Genomic DNA, 21,221 nt, shown 5'->3' on the forward strand with positions numbered 1-21,221 from the left:
TTGACCACTGACTGCACGTGGTACCACAGTGAAAAATATGAACTGAAACAAATTTGATGTATAATGGACACACAAAATTAAAATGTGTCATAATGCTAATATATACACACACATTTATGTAACATAACAATGAAAATATGTAAGTAGAAGCAGCACTCCCTAGTAGAGATAAGAACACCTTCAGAAAAGGGGTCATTTAAGCTGAGGTTTGATTCCTTTATTCAGTGTTTTATTATATATATATATATACACACACACACACATATTTATAATATATTATATATTTATATATATACACTATACTATGGCATACACACACATTTTATATATATGGAGATATATATATATATTCAACATGTGTGTATGCCATAGTATAGTATATATATAGACTATATATAGAATATATTATATATTATAGAGTATATATAGTCTATTATATATAGACTACATATAGAATATATTATATATATAGAATATATATAGTCTATATATATATATTCAAAGTGTGTGTGTGTGTGTGTATGCCATAGTATAGCCAAGAAGTGAACATCATTTGGCCTAGCAGACAAAAGACATTTCATTTAAGGTAGAACAAACAATGTATACAAAGGAATAGAAACCTGAAAGAACACATTCTTCAGAAAAAAAAATAATGTGGTTCTGGGAAGTAGAATAAATGTAAAGCAAACAGTTGGAATCATGAACTTTAATCAGATTGAGAATATTTAAAGAACTTGTTTTAACATTCATCTCTGGCAAGTGGGAGCTATCAGTAATTTTTAAGCTATCGCTAGAGTTAAAAGTGAGATCTGATGAGAGCCTGAAATTGGCCAGTGTAAGCTTGGCCTAAAGTATTATACAGAACTGAGAAATATTGTATAGGTAGAAATCAGAATGCTTGCTGATGGACTGGAAGTAGGGAGGAGCCAGGAGGTGAGATTAAACCGATGGGGAGGATGCTGAAATTTTTTAGAACAGTTCAATTCATAGATGGTGATGCCCTTCCTATGCAAAAAGAAAAAACAGAAGGAGAACCACATATGATAGTCAGAAGAGGGACAGCAAGGTGGGAGCCGAGAAGCAGCAGCTGAATTTGGTTTGGACTGATTGAACCTAATGTAACTAAGGAAAAATCAGGAAGTTCAAAAATAACAAGTATGTTATTTAATTTGCTTTGAATGCTGAAGGATTTAGGATGTATAACTACAGAATTATTGTAAAAGTTATACTTAAGCTGTTTAAGAGTGGATATTTTCGGTAAAAATTAATAGCATTTTGTGATTCAAAACCAAACCAACATTTAAACTAGTGTTTCCTCTCAAGTAAAAAGCATAAATTGCATGTGTGTTTTCTTTTGTTAACTTGTCTATATAATAGAGCACAATTTATTTCTTTTTCACATGGTTGAAAAGTTAGAACAATTAGCTCAGAGTTTATTTTAAAGCATCTCTGAGGGAGGTATAATCATTTTATTATTAGCAATAATGACGAAAAAAGCAAAACCATTTATAGGGTAATATTTATTTTACAAAACATTTTTAAAAGAAAGGAAAAAATAAAAAAGGAAACTTCAATTATAACATAAATGCAAGTCCTGCTGGTTTTGTACTCTCAAGCCTTCTATAGTTCAGAATTTAGTATATAATTTTTTAAAATAATAAAAGGAACATTTGGCTTTTCTTTAGTTTCTTTCTTTAATTTTCTAAATAGATGTTATCCTGTAATTTTTTGCACCATGATTTAAATTAAGAGTAAATTTTGATAAATTCTAACTGAAACCCAGCCCTGTAAAGGTCTTTGTAATTCAAACTATGATGGCATGTCTGTATTATTGTTACATTGGCGTGTTTCCATTATTACATTGCTTTCTACAATGAGTTGTATTTTACTCTTTACAATCTCTCAGAATTATATTAGACTTTTACTTAACTCTACAAAAAGTAAATAGGTATGTTGAACTTAGAAATTATTAATATTGCATTGTAGTCACTGTTTGACATTCTTATGCAAAATCAAACACTTGAGCTTGCATATTTAAAATGTTTCTTTTCACTTTCTCTCCTTGTTTCTTCTTTTTTTTTTTTGCAAAAGTTTTGAATAGCCCTGAAAGTAGATCAATCTACCTGACATTTTTCTTATTCATATTTTATCATGTTCTGGGTATATTGTCTTTAAGGACTTTAAAATAAAGATTTCTTTCTGGTTTCTACAAATACAAGAGTTGGCCGGGCGCGGTGGCTCATGCCTGTAATCCCAGCACTTTGGGAGGCCGAGCCGGGTGGATCACGAGGTCAGGAGATCAAGACCATCGTGGCCAACATGGCGAAATTTCGTCTCTCCTAAAATACAAAACATTAGCCGGGTCTGGTGGTGGGCGCCTGTAGTCCCAGCTACTCAGGAGGCTGGGGCAGGGGAATCGCTTGAACCCGTGAGGCGGAGGTTGCAGTGAGCTGAGATCATGCCACTGCACTCCATCCTGGTGACAGAGCAAGACTCTGTGTCCAAAAAAAAAAAAAAACAGGACTCAAGTTAACGTGGTTCTAACCTGCCAAAGCTCTGTTATTTTTGCTTTTTGCAAACTTGACATAGTGACCTTGGTAGGTGGAAATGTGAGATTTGAATATTTTTATCCAGACACTCTAAAACACTTTCACTCTATTTCAGGGAAAGTGAGCCTTCAATACCATTAAATGTTAAAATGGGTCTAATTGAGAAGCTAAAGTTAAACTTGGCATTATTGAACTTTAATGGGTTTGAAAGTTCTTAGGACATCACTAATTATTTCACTAATATTTCTGCATCCATGGTATTCATTTAGGCAACAGAGGGGAACAGTTATTTAGGCTATTAGAAAATTAATGGTCTCCCCTACTCCCCTGTATGATAGAGGCAATTATTTGGTGATTTTCTTTTAATGTTGTACATCTGTATCCATTAAAATTTCCAGATGAGGTCTTAGAAATGGGTAAGTGGTTTCCTGTATCTAAGCTTTCACTTAAAATATAATTACAGCAAGTATAATTATAATATTCATTTCTGACTTTTATTCTTTTAAAACAACTCTAGACTAACTTTTTTTTTATTTTGTTCACTAAGGGAAACTCATAAAAGTCAGTGAATCAAATCTTTCAGAGTCACCTCTCCCAGATATTAATGACTTTGTTGTGAACTTAGCATAAATGTTTGATTATAGAGAAATTGGTGGAAAAAGTAATATCATATTAATTCTTTAGTAGATTGTATTCATTTAGTGTTTCCACAGTGAGTCAGTTTTAATTTTTATGCATTAATTTAACCCAACTTGTTAGACATCTCCTTATTACTATTAATAAATTATAGAATATATTTATGAATTATGCCATTACTAAAATATCTCTATGAATTTTCCCAAAATATTAAGAAAACAATACTTATTATAGTTACAGTATGTGGTTCTGTAGTTTCTATATGACGTGTGGGTTCTAGGTGTGAGTTACTTGTTATTTACCCTGTTTGCAGTTTATTGGGCTTCTTAATATCTGTGGATAACAATCTTTTATCAGTTCTGGGAAATTCTGTTCTATTCTCGCTTTCTCTCTTTCTGAAACTCTGATTAGATATTTGCCAAAATTTTCATTCTAAACTCCATATCTCAAACTGTTTTTTTTTTGAGGTTGTTCATCTTCGTAGCTCTGTGAAACATTCTGTGTCATTTCCTTTGCCCTATCATTTCATTTACTAATTCCCTGGTCAGCTGCGCTTAACCTGCTAACAATCCCATCTTGGGGTATTTAATTCTAATTTTTTTTTATTTCTAAAAGATACTTTTTTATTTCTTTTCAACGAGTCTCATTTTTTATTCCGCATTTTAAAGCTCTTTATTATTGAAACGTATTAAACATATTTGCTTTATATTCAGTGTCTACTAATTCAAATATTTAAAGTCTATGTTGTTATGAATTTGATTTTTTTATCTCAACGGACTTTTTTATGATTTTTTCTTGTTTGTTTTGATAATTATTATAACTTTTCATCTTTTTTGGAACTTTATTTGTTAGAACTATTTTAGGCATGGCTTGCAGGAGGGGTTTTTGAAAAAGCACCTGCTTCTGTCAGGCAGGAGACCAGGCCATTTTCAGTCATAGATGATTTCTCTTAAATTCTCAGGTTGTGGTTTTTCTGTTCATTCAGGTGGAGTTCAGGCCTATTAGACTTTACCAACCCGGAATATTATGATTTCTCCTTGAGTTGGGCAAACTGGTGGCCGGCAAATAATGGCTGCAGACTAAAATGAGGGCCTGTATTTCATCCTAGATTCTCAGAGAAGTTTTCTCTTCACTCCCCTCAATAGCAAAGTTTAAGTTTACAGTTTTCGTTGCAGTTTGGGGTGATAGTAGCAGTGGTAGCAGGGGAAAAAGTAAATTTCTCCTTTACTCTTACGGTGAGAATTTAACTTTCTGGGGAGGGGAATCTTAATAGACTCACTTTCATGAGTAGGCTTGGGGCCTTGCCTCCTGTTGTCTGAGCCACTGAAAACAAGACAAGTTAAATTTTAATTTTACCCAGGTCAGTAAAAAAAACAAAAAAATTCTAAATGAAAGCTCCCATCAGTACTATGGTTTTTATATTCTTACCTTTACTTTTGCATTCAGACTTCTATAGCAGAATACCATAGACTTGGAAGTTTATATACAAGACAAATTTATTTCTCCTCATAGTTCTGGAGGCAGGGAAGCCCAAGATCAAGGTGCTAATAGATTAAGTGCCTAGTGAGGCCGTCCTGGTTCATGGATGGCAGCGTTTCTGGTGTGTCCTCTCATGGCAAAACGGAACAAAGGAAGTCTCCGGGGCCTCTTTTCAAAAAGGAACCAATCCCTTTCATGGGGGCTCTGCCATCATGAACTTAATTGCTTTGCAAAGGCCCATCCTTCAAATGACATCACATTGAGTATTATGTTTCAACATATAAATTTGGGGAGAAATAATCAGTCTATTGCACTTTGTTTTTGACTGGCATATTTATTGTCTTTCCATCTTCTTGATGGATCTAGGAAGATTTCTTAGAATATTTTATCGAACATTTGTTGTTTTATTTTTAAACTGCAATTTTATCCCTGGTATTTAGTCTCACATGTGGAATGTAGTGGCTTTAAAGTGAGACCTATCCCACTGTGCTAACAACCATATGTGTGATTATGAACAAGTTACTAATCTCTCTGTGCCTCCATTTCTTGGCCTTCAAAATAATAATGGAATCTACTCAATGGAAAGGATGTCATGAGATAATGTAATAATATATGTATTTACATACCATCTGGCAAATTGTAAGTGTTCAATAAATGTTAGCAAACAGCGGAAGCAGCAACAGCATTATACAAACAACATAAATGGACTTGGTAATTTAAAGAACACCAGACTGATTGTTGATCTGAGATGGAGTCCAGCCTCAGTCACTGATGTTAGCAGATTAAATGGCTGCGGTTAAGGCATGATTGTAAAGTAAGGAATTACAGATGGTGATTCTATAAAAATTTTCTGAGGAACTTAACTGTGAAAAATAGGTATGGAAGTTTGGGGGCTAGTGTCACAAGTGTGGACTCAGTAAAAGAAAAGTTTCATTTCATTTTAATGAGAGAGACATAACGTGTTTTATAGTCTGTAGAGGAGAGGTGAAAAGGACAGAGATAAATAGAGCTGATGAAGCATTAAATGCAGAAGGGATGGGAGTGATTCAGATTAAGGCATAAGTACCTTCAGTGAGAGATACGTGTCAGCTGCTCCTCTGAGATTTGAAGGAAGTAGTCAAAGTAAGTACAGATATAGGTAATTTTTTAGTTATGTGATGAAAAGCTGAGAGATCTCACATTTGATATCCTCAAATTTTATGGGAATTAGAGCTTCCTTATCTCTAGAAAAGACTGAAAGAATCTGTGAACTAAAGAAAAAGGCAAACTTCTGGAGTGAGAAAGAGAACTTATTACATATAGCAAGGATTTCCTAAATAGACAAAGGCACAGTTAAACTCAGAGACCGTGGACTTACAGTAACACTAGTCTGACTGATTATTTAATTTCTCTACGCCCTCTTCAGTCACCAGGAGTAAACTGATGGTTAGTTTGGTCCAAGAGGAGAAAGATCCAGGTGTTGTGGAAGGAGAGAGAAATGAGAACATTGTGATCAACTCTGACTTCTATGATAAAGCAGAAAGGGACATAAACCCTGAAGTAATGGGAGCAAAAGGCCGTTTGCAGAACTGAAAATTCACTGATATCAAAGAAGAGGTCTTAACTAAGTATGATGATTAAAGTTGTGGTCAGAATTTAGACATGAAAGTTTAATATATAAATTAAATATGGAGTGTTTCTTTAAGCGGAATATCTCGCTAAGGCAAAAGACTAAAGTGTGACTGTAGAATTAAATTGATGCAGTGAGGTCGTTCAAAGACTGATGAATGTTATTCATGCCTAATACTTTAAAAATAAGTTGCTGGATGTGTCATCTCAATGAATACTGAAATTTGTAAAGAAGGAGGAAGTTGAAGTAGAAGGGGTAGACTGAGAGCAAGATACCAACATCCTCATTATGTTCGGCAACAAGGAGGGGTAGAGTGTATACTGTACAAAAGTTCATGGATTTCAACTGAGGAAGAGGTTTTGCAAAATTGCCTCAAAAATGAGGGGGAAGCCACGCCTGGCTAATTTTATATTTTTAGTAGAGACGGGGTTTCTCCATATTGGTCAGGCTGGTCTCGAACTCGTGACCTCAGGTGATCCGCCCGCCTCAGCCTCCCAAAGTGCCTGTAATCCCAGCTGCTCGGGAGGCTAAGGCAGGAGAATTGCTTGAACCCGGGAGGTGGAGGTTGCAGTGAGCCAAGATCGAGCCATTGCACTCCATCCAGCCTGGGCAACAAGAGTGAAACTCCATCTCAAAAACAAAACAAAACAAAACAAAACAAGAACTGGAAGCAATAAAGGAGAGCTGGAAAAGAAAATTAAGAAAAATAGTTATAAGGGAGTTACAATTGTGTGAATAATATGTCTGAAGTAATAAGGGTCTAAATTGATTGCATAAATTTACATATTCATGGGCAAACATAATATGGAAAAATGTTAAACCTTTTGAATCACCATTATGACACTTAGGTAACTATAATAGTTATACTGGACTTGGCCATATTTATGTTTTTGTGTATATATATATATATACACATACACACACACATACATATATATGAATATATATAAAATTTTAAAATGCTATTTTTGGGCATCCTTATTTTTATTTTATGAATAAAGAAATCTGAAATTTTGAGTTATTAGTTTTGTTTTTTTGTATTTTTGAGACGACGTCTCGCTCTGTCACCCAGGCTGGAGTGCTGCGGCGTGATCTTGGCTCACTGCAAGCTCCGCCTCCCGGGTTCATACCATTCTCCTGCCTCAGCCTCCCGAGTAGCTGGGACTACAGGTGCCTGCCACGACGCCCAGCTAATTTTTTTTTTTTTTAATTTTTAGTAGAGACGGGGTTTCACCGTGTTAGCCAGGATGGTCTCCATCTCCTGACCTTGTGACCCGCCCGCCTCTGCCTCCCAAAGTGCTGGGATTACAGGTGTGAGCCACCGCGCCCGGTCTTGAGTTATTAATTTTTCAAAGTCACACCTGACATTGGAGTCCACCTCACTCCAAAACATAATGCAAAAAACAACCAAAAAAGTAAGTTTAAAGTTATTTAACACCAAATAGAGACAATATACTCTGTGCTGAAACTCTCACTTATTTTTCACATATTGACCCAGATTTAAAACTGCGCTCTGAATTTTATTATTGGTATCTCTGGTGTGACTCAGTGTGTATTTAAAGATATCGTATCCTGTTATTGATTTTATAGAAAGAACATTTGGTTGTTATCTATGTATGATGGTATTGCATATGCTCCACATCAATCAGAGTCACATCTTAGAAGAGAGGTTTCGGGGAGACTAAAAATTAAAAATCCATGCAATTGCTCTTAAGTATGGCACTCATTGGAATTTTCATCATTCACTGTTTAAATTACTAGTATTCAACTGAACATACTTGAGGAAGAGGGGAGATTTGAAAAATATGCTAATGATCCTGGCAATCGTCTTTGATGAATATTTCCTGAAATAAGATCTCTAAGATCCCAAAGACTATCATATTCATTCAAAGAAATAAAAATTAGAGTCCTTACTGTATAACATACATATGACAATAGGGTTTTTTTTTAATTCCAGTAAACATGATTTTTAAAAAAACTTTTATCTCATTCTTATTTTCTGCAAATATTAATGCATTTATATGAAAAACCATAAAAGAAAATAGTTATTTCTGAGTTAAATTGTCTAGTTCCACACTCAGACTTTTGCATTAAGTGATAATTTGTTTCAGGAAAGGCACATTTAACAAAACACTTTAATCTTTTAAGATGGAATATGACTATTTTGTAGTTATCATAATTTAATATATTAGGAATATTGCAAAGTGAAATTACCTGCTTACTGAAATTGGAAGTTAATCAGTCAGAACTGTGTAAAGTAGCTTAATATACCAAGCAATCACTGTGGTGATTTTATGGTAACCACCTTTTCTTTTCCAAATGTGATTGTGTTGTTATACAGTATTTATTTTAAATATAAGGGCTTAGAATCTTACAATGCAAAATTGAATGAAAGAAGTCAGACAGAAAACAGAACATATTTTATGATTCAGTCAATGTAAAGTTTAAAAAATAGGCATAACTAATCAACAATGTTAGATTAGGAAAGTGGTTTTCCTTAAGAAGGTCTCAGATTGTGACTCCAAGTGCATGAAGTGCATTCTGGAATATGGGTAATTTTTTTTTTTTCAAGAGATAAGAGTTTCGCTATATTGTTCAGGCTGGTTTCAAGCTCCTGGGCTCAGGTGATCCTCCAGCCTTAGCCTCCCAAAGTGTTGGTATTACAGGCATGAGTCACCATGCCAGGCTTGTTTTGTTTCTTGATGCAAATACTGGTCATGTGGATGTGTGTATTTTGCAAAATTTTAATGAGCTTTACATTTATAATTTGTACACTTTTTGCATGTTTGTTATTCCTTTATAAAGTTTACATTAATAATAAAAAGTTCGTTTCAGAGAAATATCCATGTTAATAAGAGAGAGAATAATATGTAACCAAATCTGACTGATCTGACATTAGGCCCAAATTTGCTCATTCTATGTGGAAGAAATGTCTTGGATACCTTGACTCAGACTTTGACTTATTTTAGCTGGGAATATGCTTTTTCTATCCTATGCTATCCTTTGTTGAGTGATTATAAACCTGTGGTTCAAAGTTTAAGTACAAAAAATTTTGATACTATTTTTCTTTCCTTGTTCATTTTCTTTTTCCTTTAAGTGAGAATGTGACCTAACATTGATAACTAATTACTATTACTCGAATACCAAAACTGAGCTCTGCCATGCTGTAAGCCATATAAACTATCTAAAGTGATTAGCCGGTAGTTTGAGCTTGTCCTCTTCTAAAGATAATTTTAGGTTTGGCACAGTGGCTCATGTCTGTAATCCCAGCACTTTGGTAGGCCAAGATGGGAGGATTGCTTCAGTCAAGGAGTTCGAGACCAGCCCAGGCAACATAGCGAGACCCTGTGTCTACAAAGAATTAGCCAGGCGTAGTGGAGTGCCTATAGTCCCAGCTACTCAGAGGCTGACATGTGAGGCTAGCTTGAACCTGGGAGACCAAGGTTCATTGAGCTGAGTTTATGCCATTGCACTCCAGCCTGGGTGACAGAGAAAAAATAAAGAAAAGAGAATATTAACTCCCTAGAAAATTCGTGAAATAGCTGATACTGAAGTGAAATTATCTGTGTTGAGTAGTTTAAATTACCTTTTCTAACAAGTAGATATGATTATCTGGAAACGTTTTAAATGGTTCACAATATATATAGAATTTGAAGCTAAATCAAGTTGATGCTGTATTTAATACACATTTGCTATGATTTACTATTTTAATCATTTGTGTCTCAACTTTACTACTTATTATGTAGTCTTTCATTATGTAACTTAAATTAAAATTAGATTGAATTGAAATTTCAGTTTCTTTGTCACATCAACCACTTTTCATTTGTCATATTTGGCTAGTACCTACTGCATAAGACAGAGCTGGTTAAGAACATTTCTATCATTTCAGAAAATTTTATTGAATATCACTAATTTATATAAGTAAAACAATATATTCCTCAGTTTTTTATATTGTTATTAGATAAGACTATTTTTGTATGATGGTATTTTGTGTGATTGTATTTTGTATTTTGTATGATTCTTAGCAATTCTTAGTGATGGCAGATCATAAATGCATACTCATACTTAATAATAATAGCATAGGTAAAAATAAGAATAATCAGATAATAAAAATAATAATCATTGTTATAACAAATGAAAATGTATAACTTACATATCTAGTATCATGAATAAGGTATATATAGTCTTTTATCAAGTCTCTAAAACTCTCCTATCTACCATTTATTTTCCAGGTATTTCACTATGAAATGGTTCTGAAATAGACATTCTAAAAAATTTCCCCTAATTAGACACCATAAAGCCAGCCCAATATATGATTCTCATAGCTGTATTTAAAAACAAATGAAAAAAATCTAAACAATGTGTTAGTCCTTTTTAATTCTAAATGGTAGGAAACTTTAATATGTGGATCATAAGTACCTATCACCAGGAACAAATATGCTTAATTGGGATACAGGATGATTAAAAAGGAAGTCGGATAGTATTCTAACTCTAATTAGAGAATTATGTTATGGCATTAATTAATTAGAATATTTTTATGCATCTCTAAATTTGTTATAACTCAACTTTATTTTATTTCATTTGAGATATTTTACTACGTTCTTTTATATTTATCCTCCTTAGGCTATATACTACATCAAAAATACCATCACATTGTATGCCTATTACAGCAAGACAAACATTAGGTAAACAACCAATCCCATCTTTCAGCCAATTTGGATCAGCACACACAGTTTGTAAACCAAACAAACTGTTGTAAAACAAACCTGTAAACCAAAAGTCTTGATTCATTGACTCTGTTAGTGTCTATGTCTGTTTTTTTTTTAAATCTATTTTTAAAATTGATAAATAATAATAGTACTTACTTACTGGGTACATAGATGTTTCTATATGTATAATGCATAGCAATCAAATCAGAGTAATTAGCATATCTGTCGTCTCAAACAGTTATCACTTCTTTGTGTTGGGAAAATTCGATATCCTTCTTCTAGCTATTTGGAACTATATACTATTGTTAACTATAGTTATTCTACAGTGGTATAGAGCACTAGAACATATTCTCCCTATCTAGGACATTATGTTACATGAAATAAGCCAGGAACAGAAAGTTAAATGCCACATACATGTTCTTATTCATATGTGGAATCTAAAAAAAAGGTGATCTCATAAAAATAAAGTGTAGAATACAAGATACTGGAGGCTGTTAAGGGTGAAAGGAAAGGAGGGGTAGGGAGAAATTTGTTAAAGGGTACAGAATTATACCTATGTCCCTTTTATTCATACTTCAGCAGTTATTATCATTCTAATAACAACCATTCGAAACTGTGGACACAAAGTCTATTAATCTACATAACTATATCCAGAAAAAATAGACATTTAGGAGGGCTTTATTGTGTTATTATTACATAAGAAACCTCATTCTTACAAACAAAAGTAAGCCATTTCATAAGGGTTATCATTTCCTGCTTAATTATAATCTTTTTTTTTTTTCCCTCCGTCTAGGCTACTGATAAAGATACTGGCAATTATAGTGTCATGGCCTACAGACTCATAATACCACCAATTAAAGAGGGAAAAGAAGGATTTGTAGTGGAAACATATACAGGGCTTATCAAAACTGCTATGCTCTTCCATAATATGAGGAGATCCTACTTCAAGTTTCAAGTTATTGCAACTGACGACTATGGGAAGGGACTGAGCGGCAAAGCCGATGTACTCGTAAGTAGATAAAACTTCAGGAAAGGGAAGTAGCTGCAATACTAGCCATGGGTCAGTATTTTCAGTTTATAGAACTTCTAAGATTAATTTAAAACGGGTTTTCAAAAACATAATTAAGTTTCACCCAGATTGTTAGTTGCTATAGTTTAGGAATATGTAAATATATTGTTCATATATACCATAAGGTGTTTATTTTTCTTGACCTTTGAGAAAAACATTATAATATTTGAAAAAATATAATTGTAACAGCAAAGGTATAAGCATTGGATTTCTATTTTGTTTTCAAAGCTCATTTTTAATATAGAGTTGTCCAGTGCTACATAAAAATTTTAAATGCTTCACAGAGTTATACTATAGAAATTAAACTATGAAATTATTTGTTTAAATTACTTTCAGCGTTCTGTAATTGAGAAAACAAAGAAAATGTTTGGGGACAAATTTTGTTCCAATAGTATTTATTTCTTTGTTCTATCAAAATTCCCAATGATGACATTGTTTAGCCTCGACTAAGTTATATTTGGCTATAGTCAATAATATCACTGTTCTAATTTTCATTTAGGCTGTGCAGAAGTTTAGTGATAGATCATTTGAAAGGGAAGTTTGATATTAGCTTTTATTGAAAATATTTAACACCAGTGCATATATCCTGTGGACTCTTTACCAACTTGAAAGCATGGGTTATTTGGAGTTTTGTCTGATGAATCTAATACAAAGTATATTCATTAGAAATATTTGTCACATAAAAACAGATCAAGAATAAGTTGTCTTTTGTTCTTTACATCATAAATTTTCATTTTTTTACAGTTCTTCTCATTTAGTTCCCTGGACAAGCGTAACCTTCATATACATGCAGACATCAATGATCAAATATTTTTCTTCTTAGATAATGGTGAAGCACAATCACCATGACTGTGGCCAAAACAGTCCTCCAGGAGCATTCTCATTTTTAACAGTAAAGCTACAATAGAGTAAATGAAGGCCACTCTAAGCCAAGAAGCTTTTGACATAGGAGATATTAAGTTTGACATAAGTTCTTGATCAAATTAAGATCGGTAAACACTTTTTATTAGATTCCACGTATGAATAAGAACATGTGGTGTTTAACTTTCTGTTCTTGGCTTACCTTGCCATTACCTTTATAACCTCCATTTCAAACCTCCCACTCTTTGTCCATAACATTTAATTAACATTGCAGCTAAATCCATCATTCTTTTGTTCCTACCAGGATGTCCAGTCCAATTAGCCTAATAATTTTAACTTCCATTGTGTTCTCTCCTGAGAACCTCTCATGTTCTCTTTCTTGTTTACTGGATTTATAATGCATTACCAATTATAATAAGCACTACATCATATAAAATTTAACTTTCTTGCTTTCTTTCTCTATGTCATATTCACTTAGCAAAACCTCCACTTTGGTTAATTCCAACTGTCTCCTTTCTCCAGACCTATATCGATGCTGATTATGTCTGCAAAAACATACAAAATTCTATAATTAGTATCATTTTTGTTGTTGTTGCTAAGAAACAAGGTCTGGTTCTATCACCCAGGTCAAAGTGCAGTGGTGTAATCAAAGCTTATTGCAACTTCAAAATCCTGGGCTCAAGCAATCCTCCCACCTCAGCCTCCCTAGCACCTAGGACTGCAAGCACTCACCACCATGCCTAGCTATAGTATTGTTACATGAAGGAAGGCTTTGAGTGTGAATTGTCCATGTCGTTGGTGTTTTGAACAAAGAATTGAACAAAACACACAAATTAACACAGGAACGAAACAAAGGAACAAAGCAAGGAAAGTGGGCATTTATTTATTTATTATTTTATTATTATTTTTTTTGAGACGGACTCTCCCTCTGACTCCCAGGCTGGAGTGCAGTGGTGCGATCCTGGCTCACTGCAACACTGCAACCTCGGAAAGCAGGGTTTTATTAAAGCAAGAAAGCTCTCCACAGGTTGGGAGTGGACTCAAGCAAGTGACTCAAGGGCCTGGTTACAAAGTTTTCTGGGTTTTAATACTCCTTTTGAGGTCCCTATGGGCTACCCCTTATCTGGATGAAGGATTTGGCCTGAGGCTAAAGGCTGAGCTGAATTGACCCAAGGCCTGAGTGGATTGATGCCCTAAGCAAATGAAAGGATGGCCCCTGCTTGGCCCACAGCCACTCCAAGGCACTTTCCCTTTCCATCTGAGACATGGGGGAAGGGGGAAGGTTTTAGGGAGAGTAGCCTTTGATCCTTTGTTACTCAGGTGGGGTGTGGGGAGATGGTGTTTTTGTTTGTTTGTTTGTTTAGCTTTAGGAAGTTGGCATTAATTGGTTTAGGTTCCCTGCCCCCAGACCCAGGAGTTTCCTGTTTAATCCACCATTAGAAAACTATCATGAATTGGCCTTAGATTCCCTGACCCCAGACCTTGGTGTTTTCCCTTTGATTTAGCTTTAGGAAGTCAGCACAAATTGGCCTTAGGTTCCCTGCCTCCAGACGCTGTTCTCCTGCATCAGTATCAATTTAAATTAATGACTAAAACAAACCCTCCAAATGAGCTTTTGCTTTGGTCAGTAATCACTCTATTTTGCCTCTGTGTCCTAGAAAATCTTCTCTGCTCCTGATTCTCCAATACCTTGTCCTCATTCTCACTATGGCCTGATTAACTGGCATGCTATTTCGCAGAAAAATAATACTACAGCATTTAGAAGGACACTTCTATGACTCCTGCCACTAAATTTACCTACCCTCCAGGATCTAGACCAACATTCTTTGCCTTCTTTCTGGTTCCTTTAGATGAATTCTCTGTTTTTATCTAAAGCCTGTACCTCTACTTATGCAGTAGATTCAATTCCCACTCGCCAGCTCTAGGACATTGCCTCAGCAGCTCTCCCATTTCTTTTCTACATTATTAATATAAATTTCCTCCTTATATCAGATTATTCTCACAACAATGCTTTTTTTCTATCTTCCAAAAATTATAAAACATCTCTTGATCTATATGACCTTCTAGCTGCCATCCATTTTTCTGTTCTTCTTTTTAGCAAAATTCTATGTTAGATTTGACTTATTTCTCACTATTGAACCCTCTCTTAAACCCTCTAATCATGAGAGTGTTTTCTCTCCAAACACTCTTCCAAACTATTCTTGTCGATGCTACCAATGACTTCCATGTTAGGAAATGTACTGATGATGCCAGTCCTTATCTTACTTGAACCATCAGCAATGCTTGACTATTACCCTCACTATGCTTTCAGACCACGCACCATACTCCCTTGTCCTACTATCTCACTGTTTACTCCTTCTCAGTCTCCTTCACTGGTTCATTTTCTTCTCCTGACCTTGTAGTATTGAGGTTTCTCAGGGCTCAGACATTAAATCTCTTTTCTATCTGCACTCACTGACTTGTTAAGCTCACTTAGTCCCATGACTTTAAAATATCATCTACATAGTAAAAGCGCTCATACTTACATCTTTACACTAAAGCTCATTCCTGAACACCAGATTTGCATATTTATCTGTACATGTAGCAATTCCACCCGAATATTTTTAAAAGGTGTTTATTTAGTGTTTTCTAATGGATTTCTCTTCTTCATCACATTTCTTCCACCTATAGTCTTCCTCATTTTATTTGATGACCAAATCACTTTGAGTTCCTTAGGCAAAAAATTTCTTGACTCCTTTCTCTCCTAAACCTCACATTCATTCCCTTAGTAAATACTGTATATCTATCTAGGCAGCTAGCTAACCTATCAACGAAAGTGTCCTAAACATCTTTTCAATATTTTGTTGATGAAATGAGAAGTATGCATAGAGTACATCTGCTGTATGTGGAAGATGGTTGCCTCAAGGAAAAGCACTATGCAAGCTGAACTAGCTGCTTTTTTTATGGACTAACATTTTTATATGAAAGAGCAACTTAGAGACAAAATATGGTTATTCAAACTTAAATATCTGGTAGGCATTTACACAAAATGGATGAAGGGAGCCTGTCATTTCATTGAAAACAACCAACTAATGATAATATTGAAGCTTTCAAGCACAAATTAGAATATTAAAAAAATGTACCTGTCACTGTAAACTTGACTAGCTTCCGAATATTTAGACTTTCTTGATGAGTCAGTGGTTGTATTAAATAATGTGATTTATTTATTGATATTGTGTAATGAAGTGTGTTGATATTTGCAATATCTGCAGTGTTCAGTAAACTTGTATTTTCCAAGTGGCCAATGCAGGATGTTAAAAAATTATGCATGTGTAAAAAATCAATTCAAAGTACAATGGCCGGGTGTGTTGGCTCAGCCTGTAATCCCAGCACTTTGGGAGACTCAGGCAGGCAAATCACCTGAAGTCACCAGTTCAAGACCAGCCTGGCCAACATGGTGAAACCTCGTCTCTATTAAAAATACAAAATTAGCCAGGTGTGGTGATGGGCACCTGTAATCCCAGATACTCGGGAGGCTGAGGCAGGAGAATTGCTTGAACCCAGGAGGCAGAGGTTTCTGTGAGCTGAGATCACGCCATTTGCATTCTAGCCTGGGCAACAAGAGCAAAACTCCATCACAAAAAAGAAAAAGTACAAGACAGACAAATAGATTGTAGTATAACTGAACATGGTTTCAGATTTCATGTGGAAACTAAATTTTGGTATAGTATTTAAAAAAGAAAATACATAATTATCTAAATGGACTATTAAAACACCTCTTTTATTTAATAAAATGTGAGTTTGCAGCAGAGACCAGTTAGTTAGGAAAGACAGTTCAAGCAGGAGATGATGAATATCTCTAAAGTTGGGTTGTCCAATATGCTAGCTATCAGCCAAATGTAGCTATTGAATATTTGCAACATGGCTAGGTCACACGGAGATGTACTATAAGTATAAAATACACAACGGATTTCAAAGACTTCGATAAAAATATGTAAAATGTTCTTTACATGTTAAAATGATATTTTACTAAACATATATTAAACATATTGGGTTAAATGTGTTATTGAATTAATCTTATTATTTTTATCTTTCTAATGTGGGTGCCAGAAAATTTAAAATTACATATGTGATTTGTATTCGTGGCTCACATTGTGTTTCTATTGGACAGCACTATTTAAAATTTATGAGAATATAGAGGAAGAAAGAAAAGATAAGAAACTTATGAGAATAAATGGAAAGGACATAGAAATAGTAACATGTAAATTTCCAACCATTGCTTTTTTAATTTTGTGCTTCACAAATGTTATTTCTCTTCTTTTTAACAATGCCTAGTAATTTGAATCCATTACAAATATCAATCTCAATGATGATGGAAACGTATTTATAAAGCTTTCATTAGTTATTAACCTACAGAATTAAATAATTTTACAGAGAATTATTAAATATTTGGTGTAATAAACTGACATGCAAATTTCTGGAAATATTTGCATATTTGCAGAAGCTATGCTGGAAAAGTAGCATAAATAAAATCTACTAATCTTAAACAGCTAAATATCCTTGTTATAGATGATAAAACAAACGAGAGTTAGGATGTAGAATTTCTGTCAAAGACCAAATGTAAACTGTAATATCTTATTTCTTCATTTGCATAGTCAAAATGTGTGTGTTCTACATAAACCAGACATTAGCACTTTCAGGAGATTTAAAAATTTTAAAGTAATGATTTAGAGGTAAGTGTGGGACAACTACTCCTGGTAGTGCGACTTCTGTTAATTTATCAGAATTAAATGTTTTTTATTTTTATATCTTTAAAATAAAATATAAAAGTATATTTTCAAAATGTATTAACATCATAAAATCTTGTTAATAAAATGTAACCTTAGAATGGATATATTCTAGATACCTTAAATGTTAGCTCCTGCTATTTCAGTCAGAATTTTGCACAAAATCTCACTTTTTTTTTTTTTTTGAGACAGAGTCTCTCGCCCAGACTGGAGTGCAGTGGCGTGATATTGACTCTCTGCAACCTCTGCCTCCCGGGTTCAAGCAATTCTCGTGCCTCAGCCTCCAGAGTAGCTGGAATTACAGGCATGCACCACCATGCCTGGCTATTTTTTGTATTTTTAGTAGAGACAGGGTTTCACCATGTTGTCCAGGCTGCTCTCAAACTCTTGGCCTCAATTGATCAGCCTGCCTCAGTCTCCCAAAATGCTGTGATTAGAGGTGTGAGGCACTATGCCTGGCTTAAAATATTTTGAATAAGTAACTTATCTTTCTGATGAAGGGAAAGCACTGACTATCCTTCAGATTTAAGAACATTCATTCTTTCCCTTCCACTAAGTTTACGTTGGTCAGAACTCCATCATATGGCTCCACTAAACTACAAAGAAGGCTGAGAAGTCGATTGTGTGTTCCCAGTGGGAAGACAGAAAGAGCTGGATGAACAGCTAACCGGTCTATACTTCTGATTACCAAATATTTATTTCATTATTTTCCACGCAAATAGAACAAAGTCTTATCAAAGTTAACACCTGGATCTCAGATGTCACGCTGTTCTTTTTATCAGGTCTAGAGGGAACTCCTGATGTTTTAGTGATCCAGCAAACACATTCACCCAGTATAGATGATGGAAAAATACAGAATATCCAATAGAAATTCCTATTTGAAGAGGACAATAATGGTAGACATACGGAATTGTCCAGGCCAATTCTGAAATCCTGTTGGGTATATATAATGTAGATCCCCATCCTGGGAGCAGGAGATTTCCTTGATTAAATCCTGTTTCTACCCTAAGATAGGAAGGCTTATGTTTGGTCTTCCTCTGTGGCTGCTGAATCTGTCCTCTACTAGTTACTACTTAGTTCCTTTCCCACCTTTGTTTTTGTTCACATCGTATATCATATTTGTAAAGTGTGACCGATTTCTGGTATATACAGCCCGACACCTGATTGTATGGTTTTTCAGATCTATATCAGTAAGGACCTGGCAGAAAATTCATGCACATGTGAAACATTTTTTTTTTATTATTTTAAGTCTACGCTGCAAGAATCAGATAATTTGAAGACAGTTTAATGAAGGGTCTATTTTTGAAGGCCTGGGCAGGATGAATGTAGGGAAATAAGAGACAGTGGAAAATTCAAGGGATACTAATAGTGCGGATCTGTAACAGTCTGTCAGCCAGAAAAGGTGGGTTGAAGCACATGCTTACCAGACCAGGAGACAGACATGTGAGAAGAGGACAGTTTGACAGGGCAGACAGTCCTAACAATCCTCCACTGAAAGAACCAGTAATAAAGAGTTATTTCTCCTACTCATTTTCTTCCCTTTTCCAGTATCCTGCTAATGCTCCCTACTACTCACCCTATCCATAACCCACATCATGGTCCAGGAGCTTTCTCCCAACAGATGGTGGAATTAGGAAGTGCTTCAGCACTAGTCCCACTGCAAAAGCTCCTCTGCCCTGAGGCCAGGACTCCAGTACTTCTGAGTCCAGCAGTTAGAGGAGATGATGGGAGCTTCAGGGAACAGAGAATGAGGCCTAGTGATTATACTTCTCGTTGGGATAACACCCTATAGTTACTACTTGTTCCGGGCGGTTTGATTTTTATCAAAACTTTTTTTTAACCGTTTCTGGCCCAATGTTAAAAGAAAGAAAAAAAGGAGGAGACGGAAGGAAGAAAGAAGGAAGGAGAGGAGGGAGGGAGGGAACAGTTATATAAGTTTCATATACATACTTCTAGAAATTTTTATCATGTAATTTTACTGCTAAAAACTCAAAAACAATAAAACACAAAATATTTCTATTCAACTTCTATATCCTCTTTTACTCAAGACCAATAAGAAAAGACAAAGTGATACAAAAACTGTAATGATCCCTTTTGCTAGTGAAGTTAGATGTGTTTTGTAAAAAGACAATCAAGACTCATTTACATGTTGAAGGGAAATTTAGTCATTTGGTCCCAGACACCTATGACGGGTTAGGGGTACAAGGTTAGAACTGCCAGCATAAACTGCTTGCTCAGAAGTAATAATCAGACCTACTCCTGTCTTAATACAGTCTTCAGACATGATTGATCAGGCTCACACAATGGTTTGATAGATTTCTAACTAGTTACAAACATTTTACATAATATTTTGGATTTCTTTTTTTCCTGAAAAACTGAAAGATCTAGGAAATCTGGATTTTGTTTCCCAGATTGCAATATTCCTTAGAGGTGAGTAGTAGCTGACCTCTTCAGCTGAGTTATGTGCTCTTGGATTTGTGTTACTTACACTTCTTTCTATCATTTCATACTTTTGGCTACTTTTCTCATTTAAGTTACCGTAAGCCTGGTTCCTGAAGGCATTTGAGTTTGTGACCCCAATGGGGTCTCTATATGTAAAGAATCTGGAGCCTATAAAAAAATGTATGGCAACGTGAAATTACTCCCTACTGTAGATTGTATTGAGATACGGTGCTAAATATGCCTAACTCAGAGTGTTCAATTTATGATCTGGTACAAATGCATTTATATTTTAATAGTGTGTAAATGTATGTGCATGATAATATATGACCTTTTAGAATTTTTATATCAGTATTGGATAATAGTAAAGAGCACAAGCTCTGGTGTAAGGCAGACTGCATTTAATTAGGATTAAGTTATTAAATATATCCTCAATTTATGTTTTTTTATTTTAAAATCAAAATGATATTAATAACAACCTGATTCTGTTGATAGATTTCAATGAGTTAAACCTGTAGAATATTGAGGAAAAGAATAAATGCCATGTTGTAAGCACAGAATAAATATTTTCATTTTTCTTCTATTTTTCAAATGTAAGAACATAGAAGAAATTCAGTAGATTTTAAATGAATGATACATAGTTATCAACAGCCATTAAATTAGCTCATTTAACCCATATGTAAAGTTCTAAATATATATCTCTACCTACACAAATTTAAAGTTGGTTAAATAGACAAGAAAATTATATGTGATGACCTCATAGAATGAATTATTCTAATCAGTTATATCTCAGATTCTTAGTTATAATGAATAAATGATTTCTTAAGACTTGTAAAATATAAAACGTATTTTTCATTATCTTGGGTGTTTCTTAACAATCAAATTTAAAAAAATGCCACCCTTCATGTCTCAGTAAATAACCAATAAAACAAACACAAAACCAAAAACAATTGAAATCACTCAGGATTCTTAATTTCTAGGTAAACAACAAATAGTTTCTCATGCTCAGTCTGCCCCAGTTAGTCTCCAACCCCTTGTATAGATCATATAATTAAAAATATATATATATTTGTTCCTGAATTTGAAAATCAGAAACCACTGTGT

At 34.5% G+C, this 21,221-nt stretch overlaps 1 protein-coding gene across 1 annotated transcript in view; it reads left to right on the top strand.

Moving 5' to 3' along the window:
* Positions 1-21,221, top strand: part of PCDH15 (protocadherin related 15) — a 1,796,064-nt gene that overhangs the window by 1,726,165 nt on the left and 48,678 nt on the right. The window contains exon 30 of the mRNA XM_055352068.2: positions 11,776-11,991. Coding sequence (XP_055208043.2) covers positions 11,776-11,991 — 216 coding nt within the window. The remainder of the gene's footprint in view (positions 1-11,775; positions 11,992-21,221) is intronic.

Source organism: Gorilla gorilla, chromosome 8 (genome assembly GCF_029281585.2).
Source record: "Gorilla gorilla gorilla isolate KB3781 chromosome 8, NHGRI_mGorGor1-v2.1_pri, whole genome shotgun sequence".
Lineage (NCBI taxonomy): Eukaryota > Metazoa > Chordata > Mammalia > Primates > Hominidae > Gorilla > Gorilla gorilla.